The sequence below is a fragment of the Impatiens glandulifera genome, chromosome 4 (assembly GCF_907164915.1).
Source record: "Impatiens glandulifera chromosome 4, dImpGla2.1, whole genome shotgun sequence".
NCBI lineage: Eukaryota > Viridiplantae > Streptophyta > Magnoliopsida > Ericales > Balsaminaceae > Impatiens > Impatiens glandulifera.
In genome coordinates, this window is record NC_061865.1 from 1561881 (window position 1) to 1579555 (window position 17675).

At 32.1% G+C, this 17675-nt stretch overlaps 2 protein-coding genes across 2 annotated transcripts; both read left to right on the forward strand.

Annotated features, from left to right (window-relative positions):
- Positions 1-2390: 2390 nt before the first annotated feature.
- Positions 2391-5967, forward strand: LOC124936998 (5-methyltetrahydropteroyltriglutamate--homocysteine methyltransferase). The gene is made up of 10 exons (XM_047477524.1): positions 2391-2768; positions 2854-2941; positions 3073-3200; positions 3293-3848; positions 3934-4014; positions 4105-4271; positions 4568-4673; positions 4770-5020; positions 5104-5305; positions 5390-5967. Exons 1-10 carry the CDS (start codon positions 2419-2421, stop codon positions 5756-5758), a joined length of 2298 nt encoding a protein of 765 aa, XP_047333480.1. The 5' UTR covers positions 2391-2418; the 3' UTR covers positions 5759-5967.
- Positions 5968-10427: 4460 nt separating this feature from the next.
- On the forward strand, positions 10428-15597 carry LOC124937047 (5-methyltetrahydropteroyltriglutamate--homocysteine methyltransferase 1-like). Its single transcript, XM_047477560.1, has 12 exons — positions 10428-10588; positions 11697-12051; positions 12149-12236; positions 12342-12469; positions 12560-12948; positions 13035-13198; positions 13285-13365; positions 13449-13615; positions 13705-13810; positions 14390-14640; positions 14713-14914; positions 14995-15597. The coding sequence occupies exons 1-12, from the start codon at positions 10468-10470 to the stop codon at positions 15361-15363; spliced, it is 2421 nt and encodes an 806-aa protein (XP_047333516.1). The 5' UTR covers positions 10428-10467; the 3' UTR covers positions 15364-15597.
- The last annotated feature ends 2078 nt before the right edge of the window (positions 15598-17675 follow it).

The following is a 17675-nucleotide window of genomic DNA, read 5'->3' on the forward strand; positions in this document are numbered from 1 at the left end:
ATTTTTATTTTTTTTAATTTAACTAAATAAAATTTTTTTAATTTTTTTGAATCAAGATAGATTATTGTAATTTTATAAAATTTATATAATATTACAAGTATATCAAAAGAAAATTTATATGTATATTTTTAAAATCGAGATTTTGATCTAATACATTGAAATGCATTTTTCATTTATAAATTTATTTTAAATAATGTTTTCATATATGTAAAAAATATTAAAAAAAACAAATTTTATAATGTTTATTTAAAAATAATTAAAATTAAAGCGGAATGTTTTTTTAGTTGGATAGAGATTGTTTTCTAAATTTATAATTCACATTGTGTACTTCATTTTGGATTTAAATTTTTTAATATTGGGTTTTGATCATCTTTCATGGTACAATAATCTTCGAACACACTTAATCAATTAACTGAACGGATTCGAACTCAAAACTTTTTAAAGACAAATACAAATGCATATTTAAAAATAATCAAAGTTAAAGTTCGAAAGTTTATGTTGGTTGTATAGAGATTGGTTTCTAAAATTATAATTCACATGATTTATTTCATTTTGTTTTGTTTTTTTAACGTTGGGTAGAGTTAAAAATAATCAAAGTTAAAATTCGAAAGTTTATGGTGGTTGTATAGAGATTGGTTTCTAAAATTATAATTCACATGATTTATTTCATTTTGTTTTTTTAACGTTGGGTAGAACCGGCCCCGAGGTTTGGGCTGCCCCAGCCCTGGTAGAAAATTTTTTTAAGCAAAATTCGAACCCATAACCATATAGAAATTCTAATTTTTTATTTTAAACCACCCAGCCACAACCATTTATATTTAAAATTACAATAAATTTAATAAAATAGTTTGATATTGTTAACAAATGAGCTGCCCTAGCCCGAGGGCTTGCCGGGCTTATCCCAGGGCCGGCCCTACTTCTAGAGTACGACTAATCCCAACGAGTTAAACACAACTCGTAAACACACTTAATCAATTAATTATGTGAACAAAATTTTACCTCATAATTGAGAAAAATGCATTTTAAAATGACCATTTAAATATAATCACAATTAAAATTAATTTTTCTTAGTTGTATAGAGATTATTTTATAAATTTATAATTCACATAGTTTACTTCATTTTGGATTTTCTTTTTTTAACATTGGTTTCGTTTCTCTTTATAGTTAATCCCCACAAGTTAAGTATATATAACTCGTAAACACACTTAATCAATCAACTAGGTGATCATAATTTGTCTCGAACTCACTACCTTAGAACACAAATACAAATGAATTGTATAGAGATTGTTTTTAAATTTAAAGTTCACATGATTTACTTCATTTTATTTTTTTTTCTTTTTACGAACTAAAACTCAGAATCTTAAAAAGTAAGAATTTCAAAATATTTGATTTTAAAACTTAGAGACTGACCCAATTTAGAAACAACTAAATGAATTTGGACAAAATAAAATTTTAATTTAAAAAAATAATGTTTTAAAATATATTTAATAATATTTTTTTCATTAATGTATATAAAATAAATTCGAAAAATAAATAAATCATGTTATGTTAAATCATATGTTATGAAGACATGTGATATTAATTTGTTTTTTCTTGTATGAACAAAGAAAGAAGCTAACCTGATCTAACAACAGTAACATCACACGCAAAACTAATAGCGTGTATCTCACACACTTACATTAACAAGTTGTAAAAAAAAAAAAATCGTGCAGATCACACTAGTAGCCACCCACTCCCCAGCCCGATCTATAAATAACAAAGAGGGCTCCCTTCAAATCTCGCTTCGTTCTTCAGTCTGCCATTATCATCGTTTCTCTAACCTAGAACCAGTCACTCTCTCTCTATCCTTCTTCTCCTCCTCAAGGTACGCCCCTTCTCTCACTACTCCGCATTCTCCTCTTCCCTATTCCTTTGCTTTATTACTCTTCACATTCCTCAATTATCTATCTATCTATACATGATTTCTCAGATCCATTACGTTATTTATTTATCGTATGTTAACGATCATCTTGCGAGGTTGCTTTTTCAATTCTGTTTTCTGATGATAAATGTGCTTGATCTGATGTTTCCGTGCTTGAACTTTTCAGATCGAAGATGTTTTTTTAATATATATTGTAGATCTAGCACTATATGTCGTTGGAAGTTGTGATTTGATATTTTATTATTGTTCTTTAATGAGATCTAGTATAAAGTACACTAAGAAAGTCAGTAATAGTATCGTTTTTCATTTTTTTAATCATTTGCTTGATGTACTTGTCATTTAGCGAACTAGATCTGTATTTCTTCCCATAGATCTAGTACGATTACTACAGATCTTTGTACCTGTACTTTACTAATGAATCAATTCATCAAGTTGATAGATCTTGAATAGATTTAGGTTTCATCTTATTGATAAAGTGGTATTGGTGACAGGAAAATATGGCATCTCACATTGTTGGATATCCTCGTATGGGCCCCAAGAGGGAGCTGAAGTTTGCCTTGGAATCCTTCTGGGATGGAAAGAGCAGTGCTGATGACTTGAAGAAAGTAGCTACTGATTTGAGATCGAGCATTTGGAAACAGATGTCTGATGCTGGTATCAAGTACATTCCCAGCAACACTTTCTCTTATTATGACCAGGTTCTTGATACCACGGCAATGCTCGGTGCTGTTCCTCCAAGATACAACTGGACTGGCGGCGAGATTGAGTTTGATGTGTTTTTCTCCATGGCTAGGGGAAATTCCTCTGTTCCAGCTATGGAGATGACCAAGTGGTTTGACACCAACTAGTAAGTGATGATAAAACGCCCTTTGCATTTGTTTATAATCTTATCTATGATGACCTTTTTTGACGGTTATGTTGTGTTTCTGCAGCCACTTCATTGTCCCTGAGTTGGGTCCTGATGTCAAGTTCTCGTATGCTTCACACAAGGCAGTTAACGAGTACAAGGAAGCAAAGGCGGTATGTTATTCTATTTGTTTGATTGATCAATGTAGGGATGACATATCTTTTGGTTCTCAACTTGTTTTAACTAGTTATAGTGAAATAATAGTAACCAGATGACATATATTTTGGTTTTTTTTGTCATGCAGCTCGGAATTGACACTGTCCCTGTCCTTGTTGGCCCTGTCTCTTACTTGTTGCTATCAAAACCTGCAAAGGGTGTTGAGAAATCATTTTCTCTTCTCTCCCTTTTGAACAGTATTCTTCCAGTTTACAAGTGAGGAAGTTAACATAAATCTATCATAGAAATTCATTCAATGTTCTATTCTATTCAACTGTTTTTGCTAATGAGAGCACATCTCTTCACAGGGAGGTTATTGAAGAGCTAAAAGCAGCTGGTGCATCATGGATTCAGTTCGACGAACCCATCTTGGTTAAGGATCTTGACTCTCACAGTTTGGAAGCATTTACTGCTGCATACTCTGAACTGGAGTCAACTCTCTCAGGCCTTGATGTCCTTGTGGAGACATACTTTGCAGATGTTCCTGCTGAGGCATTCAAAATCCTAACCAGCTTAAAGGGTGTGACTGGCTTTGGTTTTGATCTTGTTCGTGGACACCAGACTCTTGATTTGATCAAGAAGGATTTCCCCAAGGGAAAATATCTCTTTGCTGGTGTTGTTGATGGAAGAAACATCTGGGCCAACGATCTTGCTGCATCTATCAGCGCCTTGGAGTCTCTTGAGGGTGTTGTAGGAAAAGATAAACTTGTGGTCTCCACTTCCTGCTCACTTCTCCACACTGCTGTGGATCTAGTCAATGAAACTAAGCTTGATGATGAAATAAAATCATGGATGGCATTTGCTGCTCAAAAGATTGTGGAAGTTAATGCTTTGGCTAAGGCAATAGCTGGCCAGAAAGATGAGGTATATTTATCTTGTCAATTGTTAATTTCTTGTATACTATTTTGCTGAATTTGTTGGGTTAATTTTCTTAATTTAATTTTTTCAGAAATTTTTGTCTGCCAATGCTGAAGCTCTAGCTTCCAGGAAGGCCTCCCCAAGAGTTAACAATGAGGCAGTTCAAAAAGCTGTAAGTTTCCATCTCCCTTTTTTGTTTTATGTAGTGTAAAACTTTTCTAAATTCGAAATCTTAAATTGCTATACTGCTTTTTATTCTCAGGCTGCTGATCTGAAGGGTTCTGAGCACAGGCGTGCAACCAATGTGAGTTCCAGATTGGATGCTCAGCAAAAGAAGCTTAATCTACCAGTCCTCCCAACTACAACCATTGGATCATTTCCCCAAACCGTGGAACTCAGAAGAGTCCGCAGAGAATACAAGGCAAACAAGTGAGTTTTCTTTAGGCAATGTTGGTTGATAACACGGTTATCACTACAGTCTACATCTAAATAATTAAGTACTTTTTTGAAGTAAGTTCATTTGATAATATCATCTAAAGCTAAAAATTCTAGCTTAATTAGGCAATCTATGAATATCTTAACTCGGGGTAATATAGTAAGATCATACAAAAATAGTCACTTAAAGTTAGGCATTCGACATTCAAAATGCACCAAGTTAGTATGATAATTTCATTTTGTTAGGAATCATCCTTAATGACAGACAAATCATGTTGTTTATTCTTCAGGATCTCTGAGGAAGAATATGTTAAATCTATCAAGGAGGAAATCAGCAAGGTGGTCAAGCTTCAAGAGGAGCTTGATATTGATGTCTTGGTTCACGGAGAGCCCGAGGTGGGTGGTTTTGACTTTTGATAAACATATATAAAAGGGTTAGAAAATGAATTTTGAATCAATTATTAAACACGGAGACCATTTCCTTTTTTGCAGAGGAATGACATGGTTGAGTACTTTGGAGAACAGCTTTCTGGTTTTGCATTCACAGTCAATGGATGGGTGCAATCATATGGATCGCGATGTGTTAAGCCGCCAGTTATCTATGGTGATGTCAGTCGCCCAAAGCCAATGACGGTTTTCTGGTCCACAGCTGCTCAGAGCATGACTTCTCGCCCCATGAAGGGAATGCTTACTGGTCCCGTGACTATCCTCAACTGGTCCTTTGTCCGTAATGATCAGCCCAGGTATTAAGCCAAACCAAACCTTTAACCAATCTTAAAATCCCGGTATGTTTGCACTTTCCTTACATTATGTTCCTGTTTTGTAGATTTGAAACTTGCTACCAGATTGCTTTGGCCATCAAGGAGGAAGTTGAGGATCTCGAGAAGGCTGGCATTACTGTCATCCAAATCGACGAAGCTGCTCTTAGAGAAGGTTTGCCTCTTAGGAAGTCCGAGGAAGCTTTCTACTTGGACTGGGCTGTCCACTCTTTCAGGATCACCAATGTCGGCGTCCAAGACACCACCCAGGTCAGTCCCACGGATTTTTAACCTTACACTTCTGCATCATCCAAAAAGATTTGGTTTTCTAAATGTTGTTATATGGCCATGCAGATTCACACCCACATGTGCTATTCTAACTTCAACGACATCATCCACTCCATCATCGACATGGATGCTGATGTCATCACCATCGAGAACTCGCGATCAGACGAGAAGCTTCTGTCTGTTTTCCGAGAGGGAGTGAAATACGGTGCTGGAATTGGTCCAGGAGTTTACGACATTCACTCTCCTAGGATTCCTTCTTCAGACGAGATTGCGGACAGGATCAACAAGATGCTTCAGGTGCTCGAAACCAACATCTTGTGGGTGAACCCCGACTGCGGGCTCAAGACCCGTAAGTATCCCGAGGTCAAACCCGCCCTGGAAAACATGGTTGCGGCTGCAAAGGCTATTCGTACCCAGCTTTCCAGCGCTAAATGAGTGTTGATTTTGCATGCTATTCTTTTTATTTTAAAATAAGAGTGTGATTTGGTTTCGTTTTAGTTTTGTAGACATTTCCATGTTTGCCCTTTTGGGGGCACTTTTTTTACAATTAATTCTGGTATTTTTATTATATTTTGAGTTTCTTCATTATATGTATTTTCTTGGAGCTGACATGTTTCGGAAAGAGCATTAAGATGGTAGTGTGTGTACACGTGGATCGAGTCTTAAGAATTATTCAAATGAAATGTTTGTTGAAAAAAATTTGTTACATTCTTATTAGTAAAAATTGAATATGTTATATTTAGTCTTTTTGGGTATACAAATTTATGGATTTATTTGTATGCATATGGAAAATACCATGAAGATAGTTTCTAGATCTAGAGTTATTGTAGTCATATTTTTTCAAAATAGTCAATGTCACAATTATTGTGTTGTTGACTAGACATGGATGTTCATACCCTAACCCTTTTATATAGTATAGATCTAGAGCTTATACATATTTATTAGGGTGGATATGGGGTTAAAATAGTTTCAATCCAATCTAAAAAATGTTAAAATAGAATTGCAACATTAACCTTTAATTTTTTTTTAATTATTTTTAATTTAATTTATTATTTATTTCTCTAATTCTTAAAACAATTAACAAACTCAAGTTTATTCACTATGGCCTTGTTATCTACAAGTTTTTATTTTAATCTTTACCAAATCAATTTTTCAATCAATTATTTCTCACAAATCACATCACTCATTTCATTAACCAAAATGCTAAAATACCTTCTAATTTAAATTATTATTTTATATTTCATTTATATATATTAATACTCTCTAAGTTTTTTTATCAAAATTAATCATTAACTCCTCAAAATCGTCACCCATCATCCATTTTTTTTTCTCTCTTGGTTTTAAAAAAAACCATAACCGAACAAGGCATATATTTTATCCATATATTTCTCTTTATTTTTTAGTTTTTATCATTTACATTATGTTCTTTTTTTATGGTTTATAGAGCTAGTGAAATAACTTTGATGTTTTTTTTAGTCTTTCTGAATACAATTTGAGCTTGATCTTTATAGAACAACATGATTTGAATGAACTTTTTTTTGTTGAAAAGGAAAAGAAGACTAGACATGTTCATACTCCCTAGGGCTAGATTCATTGTAATGAAATGTATTTTAGTTGGGTAAATAACACATGTAAAGTTGACTAATATTGAAAATAAGTCATTCTTACAAACTCTGAAAATAAACACAAAAGAAAAAAATTAAAATTGACCATAACTTTAAATTACAATTATTATTATTACTATTATTTATTTTATGAACAAACTTATTCTTGTAAAGACCTATATTGAATATTCCAATGTCAATCAATTTGTACTTGTTATCTGTAAGTTGGTACTCAAAGTTTATTTTTCAATGAAAGTTATATTTATAAACTGAAATTAAATTATTTTTTCTTTGAAAAACAGTTTAGAAAATTAGTACATATCTACTAATATAATAAATTTCTTAAGTTTGATTTTCAATAAAAATATCCTAAAATTAAGTGGGATGTTTAAGTGTTGGGCTAGTTAACTAACTCAAATAAAAAAAAATATCTTAGTTGAAATAAAATTAAAACTAAAAAAGATTTGAGATTATAATATATATAAATAAATAAAATATTGATATGATGTTTAAAAAAAAATAAAAAAAAAATACAAAAGTTGGTTTGGTCGTGGGTAAGCCGTGCTTATCAGTAACTTGCACAATCTTTATAATTTAGAAAATTAAATATATTTTTCCACAAATAAAAATAATAATTTTATTTCAACCACTAAGGTATATTGTGAAATAAGAGTGGGTCCCATTTCACCAATCCCACCACCAACACCGCATCTGGTGTGCTGGCCAACCTACTACCATTTTATGTAAATAACTAATATAAGATTATACTTTATAAAATACTCACAAATAATCTTTAAATTTTATTTATTTTACTTAAACTCTCCCAAAATAAATTGCTTATGATGAACTTGAAAAGTTAAAGAAGAAAAATTATGTAAATATTTTATTGATAATAAATTTAATTGAATAAAATAAAAATAATTTTTTTTTCCAGCCCACTTCTGACATATTGTAAATCAGTCGATAAATGTAATAATAAATTGATTTAAATTATTTAAACAATTATATAATAAATTGTTAGCTCAAATATATACCAGTCTTACTTACCATATAATTTAAATTCAATTTCATTCAAAACATTTTAATTTAGATGTGATCATTGTTAACTGTGTAAGTTATGACATGAAAAATAAATTTAATCATAAATTCAAGAATTAGAGTTAAGGTAAGTTTGAAAAAAAAAATTGAGATAAATTTAAGAAAATAAAAGAAAAATTATTGATAAAACAATTGAATAAACATATGTTTTGCTATTTTTTTTTTTAAATTAGAGAATCATAATGAATTAAATTAAAATAAATAAAAAATTAAGGAGTAATTTTTTTTATGTGTTTAGCCCATCCTAAAAATAGATACCACTAAATAAACTTTAATAAAAAAAAATATTAAAAAACTAGTCAAAGTTATGCCTACCAACTCATTGACAAGTTTATTGGTGAGATCATGGAATCTTTTATTTTATTCTCCCACCTTTGTTCATAGAGATTGTATAATATAATTAATTAATGTTAATACTTTTCAAAAACATGTGTATCCAAACAAGAATGTATGCCCCAATTCCATCTCTCACCAACCATAAAAACTCAATTTTCAAAGACTATGAATGTTTACCTTTTTTTTTTGTATTTCTTTAGTTTAACATAATCTAAGTTGAGAATTTGAGTGTTTTATAATATTAGTAATTTGGAAGCAAAATAAAACATAATATACAAAATGGATATAAATTTAAAGTGGGATAAGAAGATTCATACTAAATAAGATGTTAATAACCATCTTTTATGTATGTCAGTTTGATCTATGATTAATTAATCATTATGATTTGTTAGTCAATATAATATACCTAAGTAATTAAACTATTTAATGATTTGTTAGTCAATATAATGTAACTAAGTAATTAAATTATTTATTTCTTAAATAGTGTTTGGTGGAACTACCTGATTAAGTGGAGGTGAAAAAAATAATGCATTTACTTGTTGGGTTTCACCATTTACAAAATTAGTAACAATAAAATTAAAGCAGCACAAATTGTTAATTCGGAGTTGGATCTGAGTTAGGTAAAATAAAAATATTTTATTTTTTTAAAAATATTAATTTATATGAAATAATATTTTGAAATATATTCTAATTGGGTAGATATTATTGAATTTATTTATTTTTGTTCATTACTTTATTTTCTTCTAAATAAAAATAAGAGTTTACTTCTAAATATTTAAGTTTAACTTTTATAAACACAATATACACTGATATTAATATATTAAACAGTAGTTTCAAGAGACTTGAAAAAAAAATCAAATATATACATTTTTCATATAATTAAACCACAACTAAATAAATATGACAACCCTTTCTATCAAAACAATTTTATATAACATTTCATTAAATTGTTTAATTTATGAATAAAAATACAAAAATATTATTTTATTTTTTATAAATTTATTTTTAATACTTCTCAAATAACAAACAATATATTTAAAAAAGAAATCTACAAAACATAAGAACAAACTAGTTAAATTGTTAAAAAAAATATATTAGATATTCGATTTCTAATAATAGCGCTCTGATTTAAAAATAAAAATAAAAATTAATGTTAACAACCTAAAAATACACCCAAATGAAAAATATAAAAGTAAAAGATCAAACCGCCTTTAAATATACATTGATGTGAAAATGTTATAATAGTATTTCTTATAGGGAATTATTAATGAAAAAAATCAAAATAAAAACTTGAAGAAGCTGAATCATCAGAGAAAGAAAGATTAACGTAGGATCTATATAAATGAGTTAAATTTGTATAGGAAGATCTAAACTCAAAATGTATTATTATACATTCTCAATCTCAACATTCTTATTTTTTACTTAAAAAAAAATAAATTATACAAAATGTTGAAAGGTCAATCTTTCTTAACCTTTTTCGATGATTTTTTTTAGTACGGAAGAATATTTTGTTTTTTTGTTCATCACTCATATTTGAGTTTATTGTGATTTGTATGAATTTCTCACTATTTCGGGCATATATATATATAAATGATTCATTTTCATTTGAGAGAACTTTTTTCAGTGTTTTTTATCAATTATCGATTAATAATAATTTTAAATGTCACTCATAATATTTGGTATAAATTTTTCGAATACCGTTTCATTAGTTCGTTTGGTTTTCTCTACTTCAACTTTTATCGAAAAAATTCTAAATAAATTTGTTGAATATTTTCTTTTCAAAATTTTATTTTTATAAATTTATATAAAATTTGATATCTAAATAATTCATTGTATTGATTTTGTAGATGTTATATTGAATTATTTACTAATTAATTTTTAATTAGTAACTTTTATTTGAATTTATTAAGATTTTTCTTTTTAAATGATAAAATTAAATAAATATAAAAATGTAATTTACAAATTTGAGTAATTAAAAGTATTAAACCTCATTCTGAAATATGAATTCATTCGTTCATTCATTCATTTTCCACCGACTTTTACCAACAACTCTCTTTCTTGCAGACATTTTCTCTTCACTCCTCTTCCGCCTCCTCACTACTATAAATGAACGCAGCACCATTCTGTGTTCCTCGCGTCGGCCCCTTTCTCTCTCTATCTCTGCCAAGATCCCGATCTCGGACCTATCTCCGTCCCCGTTTCTTCGCCTCTATCTCTCAATCTCTAGGTATACTGTCTCTCCATTACTCTCATGAATTTGCACTTTGATTCTGTTCCGTGTCGGATTTTCACTTTGATTTCATTCGATTCATCTTGTTTTAGCTGATGAACTGATTGAACGAACCTATTTTCTTTTCATGTCAGTATAGACTTAGTATGTGATGCATGTTTTCTATGTATCTCCCGTCACTTTTTACTCGTACTCACTTTCAGATCTTACTATGACGGTTACTCTCATGAATTCGCACTTTGATTCTGTTCCTAGTCAGATTTTCACTTTGATTTGATTTGTTTTGATTTGATTCATCCTGTTTTAGCTGATGAAATGATTGAACGAACTTATTTTCTTTTCATGTCAGTATAGACTTAGTATGTGATGCGTGTTTTTTTTATGTATTCTGTCATTGTTGTCACTTTTTACTCGATCTCACTTCAGATCTTATTATGACGGTTACTCTCATGAATTTGCACTTTGATTCTGTTCCTAATCGGATTTTCACTTTGATTTCATTCGATTCATCCTGTTTTAGCTGATGCAGTGATTGTTAGTATGTGATGCATGTTTTTTATGTATCTCCTTTTCTAGACCGCATTTCTGCTATTGTTGTCACTTTTTACTCGATCTCACTTCAGATCTTCATATTATGACGGTTATTCTCATGAATTTGCACTTTGATTCTGTGTCTAGCCTGATTTTAACTTTGATTTGATTCATCATGTTTTAGCTGATGAAGTGATTGAACAAACCTATTTTCTTTTCATGTCAATATAGATTTAGTATGTGATGCATGTTTTTTATGAATCTTCTTTTTCTCGACTGCATTTCTGTTATTGTTGTCACATTTTACTCGATCTCACTTCAGATCTTCATATTATGACGGTTATTCTCATGAATTTGCACTTTGATTCTGTGTCTAGCCTGATTTTCACTCTGATTTGATTCATCCTGTTTTAGCTGATGAAGTGATTGAACAAACCTATTTTCTTTTCATGTCAATATAGACTTAGTATGTGATTCATGTTTGTATGCTCTGGATCTAGCTTTACGTTTATAGATCTGAAAGTAATTAAGTGAGATCAAGCCTGTTAATAATAATAATTGTATTTGTAAGCAGAACAAATGGCTTCTCACATTGTTGGATACCCTCGTATGGGTCCCAAGAGGGAGTTGAAGTTTGCCTTGGAGTCTTTCTGGGATGGTAAGAGCAGTGCCGATGACTTGAAGAAAGTGGCTGCGGATTTGAGGACATCCATCTGGAAGCAGATGGCTGATGCCGGTATCCAATTCATTCCCAGCAACACCTTCTCATTCTATGATCAGGTGCTTGACTCCACTGCCATGCTTGGTGCTGTTCCACCGAGATACGGTTGGACTGGTGGTGAGATTGGACATGATGTTTACTTCTCGATGGCTAGAGGTAATGCATCTGTTCCTGCTATGGAGATGACCAAGTGGTTTGACACCAACTAGTAAGTGTTTGAGACAAAAAAAAAAACAGTGTTTTCACGAATTACTTTCTTTTATGGATTAATTCTGACTAGTTAATGCTACTATATAATATTGCAGCCACTATATTGTTCCTGAATTGGGTCCTGAAGTCAAGTTCTCTTATGCTTCCCATAAGGCTGTTGATGAATATAAGGAAGCAAAGGCGGTATGTTTTCTTTTAAAAAATGAAGAAAATCTAGTTGATTCTATGATATTCTCATTCCTTTATTCGATTTATTATTGAACAAATTGTATTATTTTCTATGTGCAGCTTGGAATTGAAACTGTCCCAGTGCTTGTTGGTCCAGTGTCTTACCTGTTGCTCTCAAAGCCTGCAAAGGATGTTGAGAGATCATTTTCCCTTCTATCTCTCCTTGACAAGATTATCCCAATTTACAAGTCAGTAACTTAAAACACTTGTTTTCTTTGTCTTAACATTCAAATTTACAAATCAGATTTGCTGATGCTAAATATGTATCTTCATTGCAGGGAAGTTGTATCCGAGCTAAAAGCAGCCGGTGCTTCATGGATTCAGTTTGATGAGCCCATCCTTGTTAAAGATCTTGATTCACACAAGTTGGAAGCTTTCACCTCAGCATACTCTGAGCTTGAGTCTTCCCTGTCTGGTTTGAATGTCCTTGTTGAGACATACTTTGCTGATGTTCCTGCTGAGGCATTCAAAACCTTAACCAGCTTAAAGGGTGTGACTGCTTTTGGTTTTGATCTGGTTCGTGGAACCCAGACTCTTGATTTGATCAAGGAATTCCCACAGGGTAAATATCTCTTTGCCGGTGTGGTTGATGGAAGAAACATTTGGGCCAATGACCTTTCTGCATCTCTCAATTTGTTGGAGTCTCTCGAGGGCATTGTCGGGAAAGGTAATGTTCTTCGCCTTTTATAAATTTACTTCAGCATTGTTTGGCATGTGAACAATTGACTCAAGACATGTTTATATGTTTTGCAGATAAGCTTGTGGTTTCCACATCCTGTTCACTTCTCCACACAGCTGTGGATTTGGTAAACGAGACTAAGCTGGATCAGGAACTGAAATCTTGGCTTGCATTTGCTGCCCAGAAGATCGTCGAAGTGAATGCTTTGGCAAAGGCATTTTCTGGCCAGAAAGATGAGGTACTTTTAATTTCTAATAATTTATTTGGTTGGTCGGAGAAAAAATTTCATTTATAAATCATTTCTCCTTTTTATTATCCTCTCAGACATTCTTCTCAGCAAATGCTGCAGCCTTAGCATCGAGAAAGGCCTCCCCTAGAGTTAATAATGAAGCCGTTCAGAAAGCTGTATGTAGTTTTACTCCATTTTTACTGATAGCCCATATTTTCCCACAGAAACTCGGTTAAGAAAAAGTTTTTGGTTTTCTCAGGCTGCTGCTTTGAAGGGTTCTGAACATCGTCGTGGAACCAATGTTAGTGCGAGATTGGATGCTCAGCAGAAGAAGCTTAATCTTCCTGTCCTGCCAACAACAACCATCGGATCATTCCCTCAGACTGTGGAACTCAGAAGAGTGCGAAGAGAATACAAGGCTAACAAGTGAGATTAGTTTTGATCATCATGAATGTATTCTTCAATTCATGTTTTTTAGGTGTTTATATATCTTTTCTTGTTTTGCTCTGTTGAAGGATTTCCGAGGAAGAATACGTTAGTGCTATCAAGGAGGAGATCAACAAGGTCGTCAAACTCCAAGAAGAGCTTGATATCGATGTCTTGGTTCATGGAGAGCCAGAGGTACATTTTAGTAGTCCAAAATAATAGTTCAAGGCATATTTGGAAACTTGTATTTGATCACATCACAATCCATTTGGAAATTCGCCACCAAACTTAAAATTTAAAGTCGTTTAGTATAAGATTTTTGCTAGAAATCAATCCAAATTACACTCTAATTTGTTTAGAGAATTTATTTTCTGATCATAATCACTGGAACTTGATTGATCCTGGGTTATTTGGATTATTTACATATAATCCTTTTATCTAGTCACTTATCCTTTTAATAATTAATACCCTCACTTTATTCTTTTATCATTTTTTCTTAAATTTTAAATACAAGAGGATATTATAGTAATTTAACCTAAATAATCCAGTTTTTCATCAAATTCATGATCCATATTTTTTTCAAATAACCCAAGATCAATAAGCTCTGATTATTTTCTACATCATTGTCGGTTTTGGCAAACATAAATATTTTTTTCTAGATCATGAAAAACTGGTATACCAATACAAAAGATAATATGTGTGAATTCCATTTCATTTTCAAAATCCAGCTTAGACTTTTCTGCCATTATTGATTGGAGTTTATTTGATCTGCAGAGGAATGACATGGTTGAGTACTTCGGAGAGCAGCTGTCTGGTTTTGCATTCACAGTAAACGGATGGGTGCAATCCTACGGTTCTCGTTGCGTTAAGCCACCAGTCATCTATGGTGATGTTAGCCGCCCAAAGCCTATGACTGTCTTCTGGTCATCCCTAGCACAAAGCATGACTTCTCGCCCCATGAAGGGAATGCTTACTGGTCCCGTCACCATCCTTAACTGGTCCTTTGTCCGTAACGATCAGCCCAGGTATGTATATATATATTCTTTATAATTTGTTTGTTATTAGTGTCTAAAAATTCAATTTACTCCTGTTTGTAGATTCGAAACCTGCTACCAGATCGCCTTGGCCATCAAGGATGAAGTAGAAGATCTCGAGAAGGCTGGCATTACTGTTATCCAAATTGACGAAGCTGCTCTTAGGGAAGGTTTGCCTCTTAGGAAATCCGAAGAAGCTTTCTACTTGGATTGGGCCGTCCACTCTTTCAGAATCACCAATGTCGGCGTAGAAGACACCACTCAGGTAGGTTAAGACCCGTTTTGTTCTTTGTTTCTCATGTTAATTGATCTCTGTTTCTAAACAAATAATAATAATGTGTGCAGATTCACACTCACATGTGCTATTCCAACTTCAACGACATCATCCACTCGATCATCGACATGGATGCTGACGTCATCACAATCGAGAACTCTCGTTCTGACGAGAAGCTTCTGTCTGTTTTCCGCGAGGGAGTGAAGTACGGAGCTGGAATCGGTCCAGGAGTTTACGACATTCACTCTCCTAGGATTCCTTCTGCTGAGGAAATTGCTGACAGGATTAACAAAATGCTTCAGGTTCTCGAAACAAACATCTTGTGGGTGAATCCCGATTGTGGGCTGAAGACTCGTAAGTATCCAGAGGTCAAGCCGGCTCTTGAGAACATGGTTTCGGCTGCCAAACTGATCCGAACTCAGCTTTCCAGCGCCAAATGATCCATCAGATGAAATCGTTTTCTAAAGATTCTTATTGTTGTAGACTAGTGCCTATATCATTTATGTTGTATCCTCACTTTGCTCTTTATCTTATTGCTTTTGGTTAATTTCTTTTTCTTTGGATGCACCATAGAGAGGTGCCTTTATATGTTCTTAAAATGTATTTGTGAAACAAGCTTTTAAAAGCTTTGGCGCTGTTTGGTATACTACAAGAAAATAATATGTTTTGAAGAATTATTGAGCTATAATATTATTACTACTATCGAAAAGTAATTTAGTTTCATCATCTAGGAAACATAAACCAAATAAATCAATATATATTCTATTATTAGATTAGCTAGCTGGTATATGCAAGAATATGGCATCTAAGTAGGTTCGGTGAGTACTATGCAACTTTAAATTTTTAAACATATTTTTATAAAAATAAAAAATATTTTAATGCTTATATAAAATTTTGACGAAAATTGTGCTCAAATCCTTAAATAGAGATTACCTAGTCTAAGCATGAACTCTACCACTGTAAAAACTGAAATATGATTTTCAAACTTATGAAAAAATTTTAATTTAGGATTTTATTTTTTCTCTCGTATCTCCTCGAGAATGATGAGTTTTAGAGTGAAATGGAAAGATGAATTTTAGAATGAAATGGAGAAAGTTATCAAAACTTGTGTTAGTGAATTAGTGTCTGAGTTTTTCAAAAACTCAAGAGGACTTAGATAAGGGAATCATTTATCACCCCTCATTTCCACGGTGATCAAAAAAGGATTTATCAAAATTGTTTGAGAGAGTCATCAATGCAAATATTTTCACGGGGTTAATAAGAGAACAATGAGAATACCAATCTACATATTTCACTTACTTTTTTGTCGATGACATCCTTTGTCTTACTAAGTGTACAAAGGAAAACTTTCATTGTCTCAAAAAAAAATCTTATTATTTTTTAGGCGTGCTCATGATTGAAGATTAGTAAAGAAAAAGTCTAAGCTTTTTTCAGTAGTGATGTTCCTAACACTCGGTCATTAAACGACATCTTAGGGTTTAAAATCAGTTCACTCCAACGAAGTATTTTGGCTTCCCTCTCGTGCCAAATTCAATTACAAAGTGATTTGAAATTATATTATCAAGAATAGTGGGGACTAAACTAACTCTTTGAAAAAACAAACTTCTCTCTAAATACGACATGTTAATACTCTTTTACCACAATTCCAACATTCATTATGTCCCTCTTTCTTATTCATATCTCGGTGACCAACAGAATTGACACAATCAATAGAAATTTTCTTTAGGGCAACACTAACTCTTTTAGAATCACTCATATGGTGAAATGGGACACTTCAAACTTCGTTGACATTGGGCTCGAAATCAAAGACTTTTCTCTTTTTAACATTTCGCTCTTTTGTAAATGCCAATGGTGGTGGAGTTTCTCAACGGCAATGCAAGCCTCTGAAAGAAATCAATCATTGTCAAATACAGACTTCGATACAACAAATATATGCTTCTCTTTGGGAGAAATTTAGGGGTAGAAGTCTCTAGGATCGTATCACTAAAACATTGGAGAATCTTCGTCCATACTAATTTTCACGGTAAGAAAATCAATTTCTAGAATTATTCGTGGCACCCTAGGAGAAAGTTATTAGACTCTTTTCGAAACCTTTTGAAGATCTCTAGTAAGAAAGAGGTTAAAGTGATAGACTATTTGGAGAATCACTTTAAATATACAACTCTTCATCGAAAAGGAAAATAGACGGATTGATCTCGTAGATGTTTATATCCATGTTTTGATTCACTTGGAGACCGTCAACAAATTTTCTCTAATCGACTCTCCTGATTTCAAAACTAGTATGCGTCTCTCTCAAAGACTCCATTCCGATTTCCTTGAAAAGAGGTCTGAAAAACAATAATTCAATAAAAAAATCTCGTTTTATGTGCGATATTTGTTTGAAGAGTGAAAAATTAATTAATGACAATCTTCACTTTGACCTTAGGAAGAGCATGTTGATTCTTATGCAAAACTTTCTTCATTTTCAATAAGATACACCAACAAATGTCACTGACTTTTGGGTCAAATATATTAACTCGAGTTCTAACAACAATATTGCAGACGACTATAAACAAAGAAATATAAGAGTATTTGAAGAGAAAAGTTATATGTACGATCGTATTAAAATATTCAGAAATATAAGAGTATTTGAAGAGAAAAGTTATATGTACGATCGTATTAAAATATTCACGTTACACGCGTTCGTTTCAGTCCGAAAAAAGACATGTAAGGGATGATAATTTTTCGATTTTGTTGACATTTAAAATTTTAC